The sequence below is a fragment of the Euprymna scolopes genome, chromosome 20, assembly GCF_053919585.1.
Source record: "Euprymna scolopes isolate OS-2025 chromosome 20, ASM5391958v1, whole genome shotgun sequence".
Classification (NCBI taxonomy): Eukaryota; Metazoa; Mollusca; class Cephalopoda; order Sepiida; family Sepiolidae; genus Euprymna; species Euprymna scolopes.
This window is the reverse complement of record NC_136501.1, coordinates 82212163-82226205: the sequence shown is the minus strand read 5'-3', so window position 1 is coordinate 82226205 and position 14043 is coordinate 82212163. Positions and strand designations below refer to the sequence as shown.

Sequence of the window (14043 nt, the reverse complement as noted above, 5' to 3'; positions counted from 1 at the left end):
ACAAAAACATATAAAAGCAAGTTCCAGAAGATTCACTTTGAACGAATTATTACTTAGCACTTTTATTTCTTTCTGCACAGATCCTTAGTGACAGTCTTCTGAAGGTTCAATCCTCAGTGCAGGCAATACTAACAATACAACATTGCAAATTACTTAAAACTTCTACCTGATGGAGTGAGAGATTCTTGTGGATTAAATAAAAAGTGCCATTAGAAATTTTGTATAGATTTTTCTGAGTTTGACAAGATGCACCTGCTTTGGAGTTTGAAGGTCACATCAACAAAAACGTTGTGAGAATAACATCCAAGATGAGAACAGAAGTCCGAAAAATCTGAACAAATTTTCAATCCTCATCTAAAAAATTCCCATTAAAAATATTATATGTCAAAGAAACAGGGGATGCTTATATTCACAGGATAAATTCCTAGTGTTGGCTGCAAAAATTGAGCACATCAAGAATCCTAACTCCTAAAAATAAATTGACCGGGAAGAACTGAATGACTGGATGACTCTTTACACGTAAATTGCTAAACCTTTTATCCACAGTTAAAAAAAATATTTATAAAAAGTTATTCGGGGTAGGAAATATAAGGAATGTTCACTAACTTGTTTACTTGACTGCAGTGTGTATGATGTTAGAAGGGGGGGGGGAATTTGTTTTATAATTTATAATCTATAATTTTTATATTTATAAAAATTATAAATTTAAAATGTAGAACTAGAAGTTAATTTTGATAATGATAATTTTCTATCCACAATAAAAAAATAGGCATAAATGAAAATTAGAAAATAAGAATGAACAGTGAATTAATGAAATGTCCATTTACAAAGCAATATGCAAATTAGTTGTTTTAGTTCATCAATTGCATAGACATGTTCAGTATATTAGTAAGCTAAAGTTTGAATATGACTTGTGCGTTTTAATCTTACTGCCAGTGCTATAAATAGATTAACTAATTAAACACAGATAAAAAAAAATACAATTCATGTTTAAAATTTCTCCCTTTGGTTTATCAAATTATAGTTTAGTTTTAACTTATAGTAAAACTTTGAAAACCTATTTTTACCAATGCAAAAAAAAAAAAACACTTACATACACACACACACACACATGGTGAAGCAAAAAAAACAAACAAAACAAACAAAATAAATTCAAACTTTCTGATAATCATCAAATTATGCATGAAGTTGAAAGTGCTGTCATGATTCCAAGTCTGCCTTGCTTGCCACCTTCTTGGTTGTTGCTCCATAAACCCCCTCCTCCAGAGGGAGCACTTTGTATTCCACTTCCGGCTCATGTAGCATCCAAAAAAATGCATTATGAGAGGCTGACATAAAGGATGCAAAAAAAAAAAAAAAAAAAAAAAAAAAAAAAAAAGTAAGCATACGCATGAGTGGATGAAAGAGAGGGAAAGGGGGATGTGAAAAAAGGAGGGAAATGGTGGATGGGTAGTTGGATAATTTAATAGGAATGGTGGTCAATCAGTGGTACCGACATGCCTGGTATTAAAGATCTGTCCAGGAAAGACATAAGAGTCGGATCACTTATGGAGTACCACTGGTAATCGTGGTTAACAAAATTGTACATCTGCAAATCATCAGAGAAATTCAGGGAGATGACACAAGTCAAACAAATTCCATCATTGGCCACAGCAGGAACACCAGAATGCTCTACAGACAAAATTCCACAGATTTTAGGTTTCAGGCTATGATGTCCAAAGGCATCCTAAACACAAAAGAAAAATATTTAAATAAAAAAAAACTGGACATTAAAAATTTAAATTAAAATTCACACAAATTATGGATAAATTTTCAAGTTCAACAATGTTATACATAAATTTTTAAATTTGCACAAATAATTGAAAAAAAAAAAAAATTACATAAAAGCAAAGTTTCTCAACAATTGTTTCCCTAAGGTTTTTTTCCTATATTTTAATGGCACACATAATATGCTAAAATATTTTAATGGCACACATAATATGCTAAAATATTTTAATGGCACACATAAAATGCTTAAATATTTTAATGGCACACATAATATGCTAAAATATTTTAATGGCACACATAATATGCTAAAATATTTTAATGGCACACATAATATGCTAAAATATTTTAATGGCATACATAATATGCTAAAATATTTTAATGGCACACATAATATGCTAAAATATTCCTTGATTTTGAGGTTACATTTGAAAAAAAAAATTTGTTTTAATTATTAGTTGTGATTTGCAATTAACTCATCACTTTCAAAACACACACACGGAGGTATACAAAGCTTTTCCTGTTTGACCCTCCTCCCACTCTTCTTTTACATCACTTTTATCACTGCCATTTTCATCATGCTCGATTTTATTAACCAAATCATTAGAGAAAAGATTACAATCGCCCATTATAAACAACTATCAGCCATAATGCTGAAACATTTCATCTCTACTGATATAGAAAAGACACTTTTGCGTGTGTGCGTTCGTTTCCTATGGACACTGAAAAAACTGTGCCGATTTTGTTTTTTCACACTAATGTACTTTAGTGCCCAGGAGTGTTCTTAGATATCAAAATGCCTTGAATGAAAATCAATAATCAAAAAATCTGATTAAAAAAGGAACAGTCGCATTTTGACTACAGTTAACACCCTTATGCAGTCTAACATCCCAAATGCATTTGAGAAGTTTTATCATGACACAATCAAAGTAGACTGGTGTATAAGATCCACAGTAGTTCTTTGAAAAAACAGAGGTGTATTCGAAGTAAATGTTTCTATTTAGAGCCCAATCGAACCATGAGACTTGACTTTTGCATTCTAAATTTTAAATAAGCCATTATATAAAATAATCTTATAAAATCAACAGAAAGTTCTCTACAGTGCAATGTCGACTACAATGTGCACTAATTTAGTTTTTAGTGTGTGTGGAGGCATACGAAGCCTCCTCCCAGTGCACTACAGTAGTTAAGAACTAGAGCAGACAATCGATCCGATAAAAAAATAGTTGAGTTCACTGATTTCGATGACAATAAAAGTATTGGAAGCATGGAACATTCGTTTATTCAATCGCATAAAACATCACGTCTTACTACTAGTTCTAAAAAATTATGCTAAAAAATGGGAATTATTTTTCAAATATATATTTTCCAAAAATTATATATGTATAATTTTTTTTTCAAAAAATGATATCTATATATCTATAAAAGTGAAAGTGTCAAAGTTCAACGATTTGACCTTTGAGAACTCTACCAAACTCCTCCGACAATTTTGAGTCTAAACACTTGAAATTTTAGATATAGGTTCCTTGGACATGGATCTAACTTAATAACTTGATTTGAGCCCAAAACAATAAATGTTAAGGGGTCATAATAGGGGTCAAAGTTAAAAAAATTGAACGCTTTCTTTTTTTTTTTTTTTGCTCAACATACACCTGCAAACACCCGGGCAACGCCGGGCTGAAATGCTAGTATATATATATTGTGTTTCCCCAGGTGTTTGGAGGTGCAAAAAAAAAAGTGGTAGTAGGAAGGCAGGCTCGAACCCGTACTGCGGAAGTGACGTAGGTTTAAATTAAGGCTAGACAATCGAAAATGACTTTCAAAAATATTGGTGAAAAAAGCGATCCCTCCCCATAGAAAAGTGCCCAGTTGAGGGTGAACAATGTTTTTATCCAATTTTTTGGTATTTGTTGTCTGAAGGGTCGAACTTCAAAACGATACCGATCTTGTTAAAATTTGTTGCCTCTGTCAAAAGTTTTAGGCAGACATGCAAACATACATACATTTATATATTGGTAGCTCAAACTTTCAACCCAAACAGATTAAAAATCTTGCCCTATCTCTAAATACCCTTTATGTAAAATTTCAAATGTTTAGACCAGAAATTGTCTGAGTAATTTGGTAGAAACTGCAGATCAAATTTTTTTTTTAACTTTAACCCCTATTATAACCCCTTAACATTTATTGTTTTGGGCTCAAATCAAGTTATTAAGTTAGGAGCCTATATCTAAAATTTCAATTGAGGAGTTTGGTAGAGTTCTCAAAGGTCAAATCGTTGAACTTTGACCCCTACAACCAAATTTCTGGCCGAAAACGGATTACAAAGATTTTCCCAAATCTCCATACCCTGTATATCAAATTTCGAGTCTGTGGACTGAAAATTGACAGAGTTATTGTGGAGGGAAGTGTAGACACACAGACAGACACTCACTTTTATAGATATATAGATAGATATATGTAAATAGTGGAAAATCATATATATATATATATATATATATATATATATATATATATATTTATATATATATGTAAATAGTGTAAACTTATACATATCTACATGAACATGATTATATATATATAGACACACGCAGATATTCGAAATAATTTTTTCTTACACTCAGGGGAAATTCAAAGATTCAAAAGTATTTAGTTTTCAAAAGTTTGGTGAAGAACAGGAAAAACTACTTGTCTACGTTGAGAAAAAAAAAAAAAAAAAACAACATTCGAGCATAAAAATCCACAAATACGGGATAAAAAACATTTAAAAAAAAGAACAACAATCCTTGCCGAAAAAAGGATTTTACAAAGACGTCGTCGAAGCCTTTTCTTGCTGTTAAAAAAGCTACTCAAAGAGAACATAACTACGAGTTGAAACAGAACTCATACGACAAATTACATGGAGAATTATTACTACTGAATTAATGAGACCAAGTTTTCAGTAAGTACAAAAAAAAAAACCCAACTTTTTTCCATCCCTATAAAAAGGTAATGTTGAAAAAAGACTTTGTCGTTCTAAAAAGCATGTCTTGCTAATATGTCCTATGGTTAAAAGGCATTAGCATTGGGAAAAGAGAAAAAAAAAAACTCCAGCAAAAGTAAATGATATATTTTTTGTTGGCTAAAGCGAGTATTCACACACAAATAATAAAAAAAAACGTTGGATTTTAATCCAATTAAAATAAACTTTTCACTGGTCAACAGGACTGCACGTCGAAGAAGAAAAAAAATGATTTCGCTAAGCACAACAAATAAAGTGTTAACAAGAAAAGGACATTCTTTTTTACACAGAAATCAAAAAGAATAGCCAATATTAAATAAATGCTATAAACTCTCTTTCACAGATAAGTAACTTTTCTTTTTAAGGAAAAAAGAGGGGAAAAAATGTGTAGGATTAACAAGGAATTGGACCCAGTTACAAAAAATGACAAACAAAATCTACTGTTTTTTGTATAAATGCAAATGCTGAATTATTTTCTCAGACAAATTGCCACATGAGAAAAGACATATATGAAAGGAATATTCGTTAAATAACCAGTTACGAATTTTGTAAAGGTTTTTTCTATAGAGTTGGTACTATAGGAAAAGTAAATCAACGAATTGTGTTGTTTCCGAAAAAACTAATTTTTTCATTAAGTAATTTCACACTGCCCAAAAACAAAAAAAAAAAAACAACAACAAAAAGAACAACAAAATGGACGAATTTGCAAAACAAATTTTGGAAAATGGTGAAATTCCAACAAAGTCAACAATTAGAACTTGAAAAAAGGTTCCAAGAAGAGCATTTGGCAATACAGAAATAAAACGAAGAGAAACAGTTAAATTTGATGAAAAGAAAAACAAGGAAGAGAAAAGAAGGAAATGAATGAACAAATATTGGAAAAGCAGTTAGAATTAATGACATAACTCGAAGAAAAACAGGAAAGAGGAAAGAAAGAAATGAACAAACAAATATTGAAATTGAAAAAATTACATTTAGAGTAACAAAACCAATCAGATAAAAAAATGGATTTGATAACGCAAGTTTTAGTGAATAAGGACAGTGGAGAAGAAACCGGCACAGCTTTTTCCCAAAATGCGATCTAGTCAGCTATTGATACATTTCACTATGTTCCTGAGGAAGACCTAATGTTTGAAGCATATTTCAGAAGATTTGAAGACCTTTTTAAGATTGATTGCAGTGCATGGACTGATCAAAAGAACGTTTATTGCGATGGGAGTTAGGTACATCCGAATATAACAAATTTGTGGACCAAGAAAACCCAACAAATTGTTGTTTGACGAGGCAGTCAAACTGTTAATGGAGTTATACTGTCCAAAAAGAAGCCTTTTTCATAAAAGATGGAATGCATGAAACTTGCACATATGGAGAGTCAGGACTATACAACTTTTGCGTCTATAGTTAATAAGCACTGTGAAGATTTCGGATAATTTCAAATGCTCAATATTTACACAAGGTTTGATAGCAAAAAAAAACAAACACAAATAGAAGAGACAGACGACAACTGAAAATAATACCGTCATGCTGAGTTATCTTCCTTAAGAATATGTGATCATAATTCAATACTAGCGTAGTGTAAAAAATGTGACAAAACGTATATGGTCTTAAAGAGGAAAAAATATCCAAACGTGTGAAGCATAAAAATAGTTATAACTTCCTTAATTTTAATTTTTGTATTTTATTTAATCTTTTCTATGTATATAAATTAATAATTCTGTAAATTAATGAGTCTGATTCTGAACCTAACTGAAACTTTGTTTTTATTTAATATTTTCACCAGCACATATTTATACATATTTTTATTGTCTTTTTCATTTGTTCTAATGTGTTGTACCTGACTTTTAATTTTGTCCTTTGTTCTAAAAATTTTTGTAGTGTCAGGTTTGGTTCATTTTCTAATTTAATTCAAACTTTGTGACAAATTTCAGAGTCTGTTGCCAATATCAATCCTTGTACAAATATTGTGCCTTTGAAATCATCAGTACTCATTCAGCTAAATTATAATTGTTGCAATGTTTGTCTATTGATACAAATATTAAATAGTTCTTGTCTTCTTTCTTGGTTAAATTTAGGAATTTCCACTTCCTAAGACTTAACAAATTTTCATCTTCTGTTAAGTTTTATGGTTTCAGAAAAAGTTAAGTCATACATTTTTTGCGGTAAAATGTAAACCATGAATTTGAGTTCTGTGGATCCCAGTTGTCAAAACAGTAAACAGGCCTTTTTAGAATCTGCTCAATTAGCACAATCAATGTTATACAGGTTCTCAAACCTTCTAAAATACAAAGTGAAAGTCTTGTCTTCGTCTGGGGTATGAATGAAATTGTCAATAGTATTTCAGATTGCGTTTTGTGAGAATGCTATTTACTTTTCATGATTTGGTATTTATTTGTAAAAGTTTATACGTCTGTTTTTTTTGTTGTTCGTAGCCATTTTTAAAATCTTCCTTCCATTTTCTGTTGTTGTTCCAATTGGTGTCTCCACAGTTGTGCCATAGTTGATTTTAAGTCCATGACTTCTTATTTTTCTCTTAAGAAGAGGCAAAAAAATTGAATATGGCCTTGAATGTGTTAAAAATTATTTACTATTTTCTATGTAGCTTTTTTTTTTCTTAATCATCACAAAATGTAGATCTTGAGATCAAACGAGAAAAAAGATCACATCTCTCCTCTCAATTAAAATTCACCTTATTTTTTTCATGGCAGAAAAAAATTTAAGTCAAGTTCTTTTTGTGACAGCATTTAATTTTCTGAGAGAAAACACAAAGGAAAAAAAACAAAAACTGTGAAGTCACTTTTTGGTTCAACAAAAGAGAAAAAAAATCAACTTATAGATTTTTCATTTATAACTTTTACTTGTGGAATAATTCTATTATCTTTGTTTTTTGTTGTTTTTTTAAAAGGTTCTTAGAAAAACAATCCTTCAGAATCTTGTAGAATTCTGTGCAACTTTCAGAGTTGTTTCCTAGTCCTTAAAACATTTAGTTGTCTGGGTTTTACGGTATTGACTTGGAACACTATCAATGGATCGTTCGAATACTTTGTTGCAAGTTTGATGCCTTTGAATACCACGTTGTTAATTTGAATTCTTTGTTGCCAGTTGCTGTGGCCCTGGGAAGACGTCAGAAAGACAGACTCAAACAAAAGGTAGAAAAGAGTATATTGTACAAAAAGTGAACACAAAGAAAAGGTTTTTCTGACAGTAGTCTTGCCATTAGATCACAACAATTCCTCACGAGAGTATTAGACTGGGTTTTTATAATGGTTAGAAAAGTCTATTATGAGTGAATGGATGAGTCCTCATAACAGTTTCAATTTGCTTTAATCTCAAATTTCACAGTTTATTTGTTATTCTGGGATCTGACATTTTTGATAATCTAACATTTGTTGATTTTTATGCAATATCAATTTTTTTCTGCCATTAAATAAAAAAAAGCAATAAAATATTTTTGTAATTCATTCTATATGATTCAGCAGGATAGAAGTGACGTGTTTCCATTCTAATAGCATTTGTGCTCAACGAAATTTGAGAGAATGATAGAGAATGTATAAAATAAGAGAAAGAGACAGGATCAAACATGATAGAAAGAGGATAAGAAATAAATGACTTGGTGAGTAAATAGAAAATTATGGTCAATTAGAACGATTAAAATAGATTTATTTTTTCAAACATAACTCAATCCTGAACCTGTGTTTTGTGGCATTCAAATATCTAAGCAGAAAGCCATAGGGAAACAAACGTTGATTAACTTAGTTTTAGCATAATATAATATATATAATAATATAATATATATAATAATGATAAATTCACACATTTGTTCACATCGTCAAAACAAGTGTTTTATATTTAAAAAATCGTGGTGGAAAACATTCTAATTAAAAAAATGAACTTACCCTGAGGATGAAGAATACGGGCATAAGTAAGGACCAGTCATCAGGTGCAATGTCACTCACAGGGAAATGAGGGAGATTATTCATTTTTACCAATAATTTTACATCACTGAAAAAAAAAAAAAAAAAAAAAATCGGGCGATAATACATTTCATTTGAATCAAAACAATCAGATGACAGATTTTGCAATTTCATCAAAACATTTCGATATACAAGATGAAAATTCATTTATAAAAAAAAAATGAGACAATAGGAATTAGTATACAAATCATTTAAGGACAAAAGTTAATGAAATAAATGGATTGTCAGTTAAATGATAGGATTAAAAATAATGAATAATAGAATGAATACATACACGAAATGGTCACACACATTTTGCCTTTTATATATATATATAGACTAGCAGGGGTACCCAGCATTGCCCGGGTGTTTAGAGGTGTGTGTGTTGGGTGGGGGAGGATCAAAACAAAAGAATAAGCGAAGTAACAACTCTGCTTAAATATTATATATATATATATATATATATATATAAAACAATGTTAAAACTTCTTTAAAGAAAATCGTTGCCCGGATGTTTGTGTTGGGGGGGGGGTCTTAAAAAAAAAAAAAAACAGTTTTGGTAAGTAGTTAGGATCGAACCTGAAGCCTTGAGGTGAAGGTGGAAAAGAAAGTGTGCAAAAAACCTGACACGTTACCCACTCGGCCAACAAAGAGCAACTGAAACACTTTGAATTTATTTAAGTATTAAAAACAGAATTGACACGTGCCCGCAATAAAAGTTAATTCCACTCCTTCTTTGTGACCTCATTAATGAGGTCAAATAGAAGTAGCGGAGTTAATTTTTACTGCGGGGCAACTTTTGGGTTTGTTTACCCAACTTTGGCTGGTTGTTTCCCCAAGATGTTGGGGAGGGAGAAACCAGCTCCCCATAAAAAGGGGTTGTCCAAATTGAATAGCAATTGTCCGATATAAGGTGTTTGAACCCACATTGATCAAAACTGATTGCTTCTGGATGTTCCCCAGTGTGATTGTCGGGAACAGTGTGTATTTATTTGCTACCCCACCGAGCAAATTAGACACAAGGCCAATTTTTATGTGAGGAGTGAAGGGGAGATGGGGACCAACTCCCCGGGGAGTAGAGGAGCTGGATAGTGACAATTGGTATGAAGGGTTTCCCCTACATTGACCAAGGTCTTATATGTGGGGTTGCCCCCACATGTGGTCTTTGCTTGCAGTATCTGTCAGACAGATATTACACTGTGATCTTGTCACCCGGGCCACAGAGGGTGTATTTATTTGCTTTCTCACTGAGCAAATTAGGCACAAGGCCGTTTTTTATTGTGGAGGGGAAGGGGAAGGGAAAAGGGACCAGTTCCCGAGAGGTGGGAAATGGGAGGTGGATAGTGATTTGCCAGCTGGCCCATGTTGCCCCTACATGGACAAGAAGATTTCCCCAAGGGCAATGGTCTTTGCTTGCAGTATCTGCCGGAACAGATACTACACTATGATCTTGTCACCTGGGCCATGGAGGGACGGTAAAAGTGCCTTAGCTTTGAATTACTTTTGATTTTATACAAAAAAGCTGAACGAACACCAGACGGGCTGAAAAAGCAAGAATTTTATAAAAATTGACGTAAATAAATCTAGACGCAACGCGCGTTCGCAAATTGTACATATTATGATCTAGGGGATATATAAACACTTCTAAGACATAGTAACCCCCCCCCCGAGAATGGCGATGAAAAAAGGCTGTGAGATATACAACAATGCACGTGCCGCATATGCCTTTTATATATATAGATTAGCAGGGGGTACCCGGCGTTGCCCGGATGTTTGTAGGTGTGTGTATGGGGGGGGGGGGGTCAGAGATAACCCTGCTTAAATATTATAAAAAAGATGATGTTAAAAATAAATTGGAAAAACCAAAACGGAAAAAAAAATGGCATAAATAAACCTGTCGGATCGGACCTGTCATCTTAAGATAACAACGCTGTGTGTATAAGGGGGGGGGGCAAACTAAAGATTAAGCGAAGTAATAAAAAAACGTTGCCCAGGTGTTTAAAGGTGTAAAAGAAAAAAAAATAGTTTTGGTCGGGAGGCGAGACTGAACCCGGAAGCCTTGACGCAGAGGTGGAAACAAAAGCCTACCACTTAACCGTCTCGACCACGAGTGAGAGTAATTGATTATAAAGCGAGTGAAAGAGGTTTGATTGACAGGTAGACGCTAAATGAGGTCATCATGGGAGCGTTACGATGACGTGGCAGTATTTTTAGTTTTCGCTTCCCCTAGATGATGGTGGGGGGGGGCAGCTCCCCATTTAACGGGGATTTCCAAATCGAATAGCAATTGTCTGATATATGGAGAAACTCCACATTGATCAAAAGCTGATTGCTTTCTGGACGTTTCGGCGCAAAAGCCGAGAACCGTTTGAATTTAGTTTCACTTTATTTACACTAAAAAGCAGGACAAACAGAGGACAGAGCGAAATAGCGCGAATCTCATAAAAGTCGATGTAAATAAATCTAGATGCGATGCGCGTTCACAAATCTTCGATATTATTATCTAAGGGGTATTTATATACCCCTTAGATAATAATATCGAAGATTTGCGAACGCGATAGTAACCCCCCCCCCCCGAGAATGCCAGCGAAAAACGCCTTTTTGAGATATACAAAAATGCGCGCCGCATTTGCTTTTTATATATATAGAAGAATAGCAGGGGTACCCATCATCGCCTGGGTATGTGGAGGTGTAGTAAGGAACCTGGGTGGGGGAGTGGTAGTAGTGGGGGGGGGGTAAAACAACAGTAGGCAGTTTGGGTGAAGAGAGGAGTTAAGAAGAAAAAATGGTAGTAGGTAACATGAAGGAGGAAAAGAAGGTGAAAAAAGAACATGACATCTTTGCCGATGCATCCACCGCAAAACTGGAAGTCGCAAACGTCAAAATTAAGTGCAGTCAACGATGATGATGACTTGCTAAAATGTTGGCGAAAAAAGTAACCCCTCCTTGTACAAAATGGCCAAGTTGAGGTTGAAGGAATGAATGTTTTTCGCCAATTTTTTTATAGATTAAAACAACCCTGTTGAAAAAAAAAAACGTTGGTTGGTTATTTGGAGGTGTAAAAGAAAAAAAATAGTTTGGTATAAAGGTAGGCTTGAACCCCGAATGTTTGACGCGAAGGTGGAAAGGAAATGGAAAAAAAAAACCCCTGCGACCTAACCATCGCGACCACGGGAACAGATGAATTGATAAGTGTGTTAAGTTGATGTTTATAACCGAAATTAGCAGGTGCGACAACGTCAAATTGAGGAAGCCAGTTTCTGTTTTCCCCGCTATGCGGCGATCAAACAATAAAAAAAACACAAAAAAAAACTAACGTAAGGCAAACGAACGATGAAAACATAAAAACGAACACATGAAAAATGGCTTAAATAAGCCTGTTTCGATATTAAAATTTAAAAAATCAGTGGGTATCCGGGTGTTTTTGGATGTCGCTAAGAATAAGCGAAGTAAAAAAAAAAAAAGCAGAAAAACGAACATTATGTGAAAAATGGCTTAAATAACACTGGTTCAATATTAAAATTTAAAAAAAAAAAAAAAAAAAAAAAAAACATCTCACACCACGATTCGAACCCAAAACGTTTAGATAATGTACCAACTGAGCTAACGCGACATACATGAAATTTGTTCGGTTTTTCAACTATTTAAAATAAATCAGGTCACAACGTCATCTGACGCATGCGTAGAATCGGTCATTGTCACGAGAGGACCGTTTTTGTTGACCCCACCCTGTCGAAAATTGTCGATTTCGGGGTGAAAAACTTAACGTTTTTGGCCAATTTTTCGAGCAAAGGATGGAGCTTCGATGTGATACCGAGTTTGTGAATTTTCGTCGCATCTGTCAAAAGTTTTTAGCAGACATCCAAACATACACACATTATGATTGCAACGTCCTGTCAGACGAGTGCCGCTCCCTCAGTCACTGAAAGTGCATGAGCCCGAAGATAACCCTTTTTTTTTTTTTTAGTCCTGCCAGCGAATTCACACGCTCAAGCAGACATGACATTGAAGACGGTCCTTGGCATACATATATATACACACATAAATACCCATAAACATACACACATCCATACATACACAATACATATAACACATACATACAAACATATACATACACACATATACATATATATGCATACACATATATACTATCATATACAAATACATACACACATATACATGCATACATATTCACATACATATACGTACACATGTATGCACATATACATACATGCACATAAAGTTACCTACATATACCTACACATACATATATATGCACTTATATGCATACATATATATATACATATACATACACACAAATATATATACATATATACATACAAACACACATAAACATGTATACACAATAAATAAATAAATAAAAATATATACATACATATACAAATAGGTATACATACACTAGTACATATATTAACATACATACATACACACACACACATATGCATATATAGAATGATGGCAGATCAATTATTACATGCTTCCAGCATTTCAGGGCTACACACATGAGACTTTTTCCATCGCCACGGACAATTTTTATAGACAAATGCCTGAGGAAGTATCTATACAAAGATGATATTACAGAGTTTTAGCTTTATACGACAGCTAAGTCTCTCTCTCGGTTCAAAATGTTAAGATCCAGGAACAAGCATGAGCAAGATAGCCAGCAACAAATCAAACTGCAGACCAGCTTAATGCGGGTACTGGTCTCCTGCTTTGTTTTTTTTTTTTAAATCAGAGATTTGCTTCACCCAGAGGGGTTGCCTTAACAGGGCTTTTGGAAGTCCTCTCCACCCCACACACATATCGAAATAAAGATATTCACGTACACATACAAGCATGCATACAAACAGATGCACGCAAACATACATACGCAAGAACAAACACACATGACAACATGCACATACATTCAAACATTCATACATACATGCATGTACATACATATGCACACACACGTACATGTAGAATATATATGGAGGAGCATTTATCATGACGATGATGATGGTTGTTACGAATAGGTGAATTCAACATGAATAAAAGAGTAAAACAATGCCAAATACACAGAAGATAGAATAGAGAGACGTTCGCTTTGCCGGTTATACAGTTTTTAAAATGAAAACGCGTTCATAACGGCACAAATCCACAACGTTCATGACGACGACGATGATGTTGTTTTTAGCAGACATCCAAACATACACACATACATACATACATTTTCGCTTTTATATATATAGACTAGCGAGGAGTACCCGACGTTGCCTGGGTGTTTAGAGGTGTGTGTGGTTTTGGGTAAATCAAAACTCCGGGGCGGGG

General features: G+C 33.6%; 1 protein-coding gene across 1 annotated transcript in view; it reads right to left on the bottom strand.

The window, feature by feature from the left end:
• Window positions 1-1446: 1446 nt before the first annotated feature.
• The window catches only part of LOC145241493 (8-oxo-dGDP phosphatase NUDT18-like), a 44387-nt gene continuing 31790 nt past the window's right edge, over window positions 1447-14043 (bottom strand). Inside the window, exons 6-7 of the mRNA XM_080104504.1 lie at window positions 8656-8761; window positions 1447-1726 (exon numbers count right to left, since the gene is read on the bottom strand). Of these exons, the coding sequence (XP_079960630.1) occupies window positions 1463-1726; window positions 8656-8761 (370 nt within the window). The 3' untranslated portion in view covers window positions 1447-1462. The remainder of the gene's footprint in view (window positions 1727-8655; window positions 8762-14043) is intronic.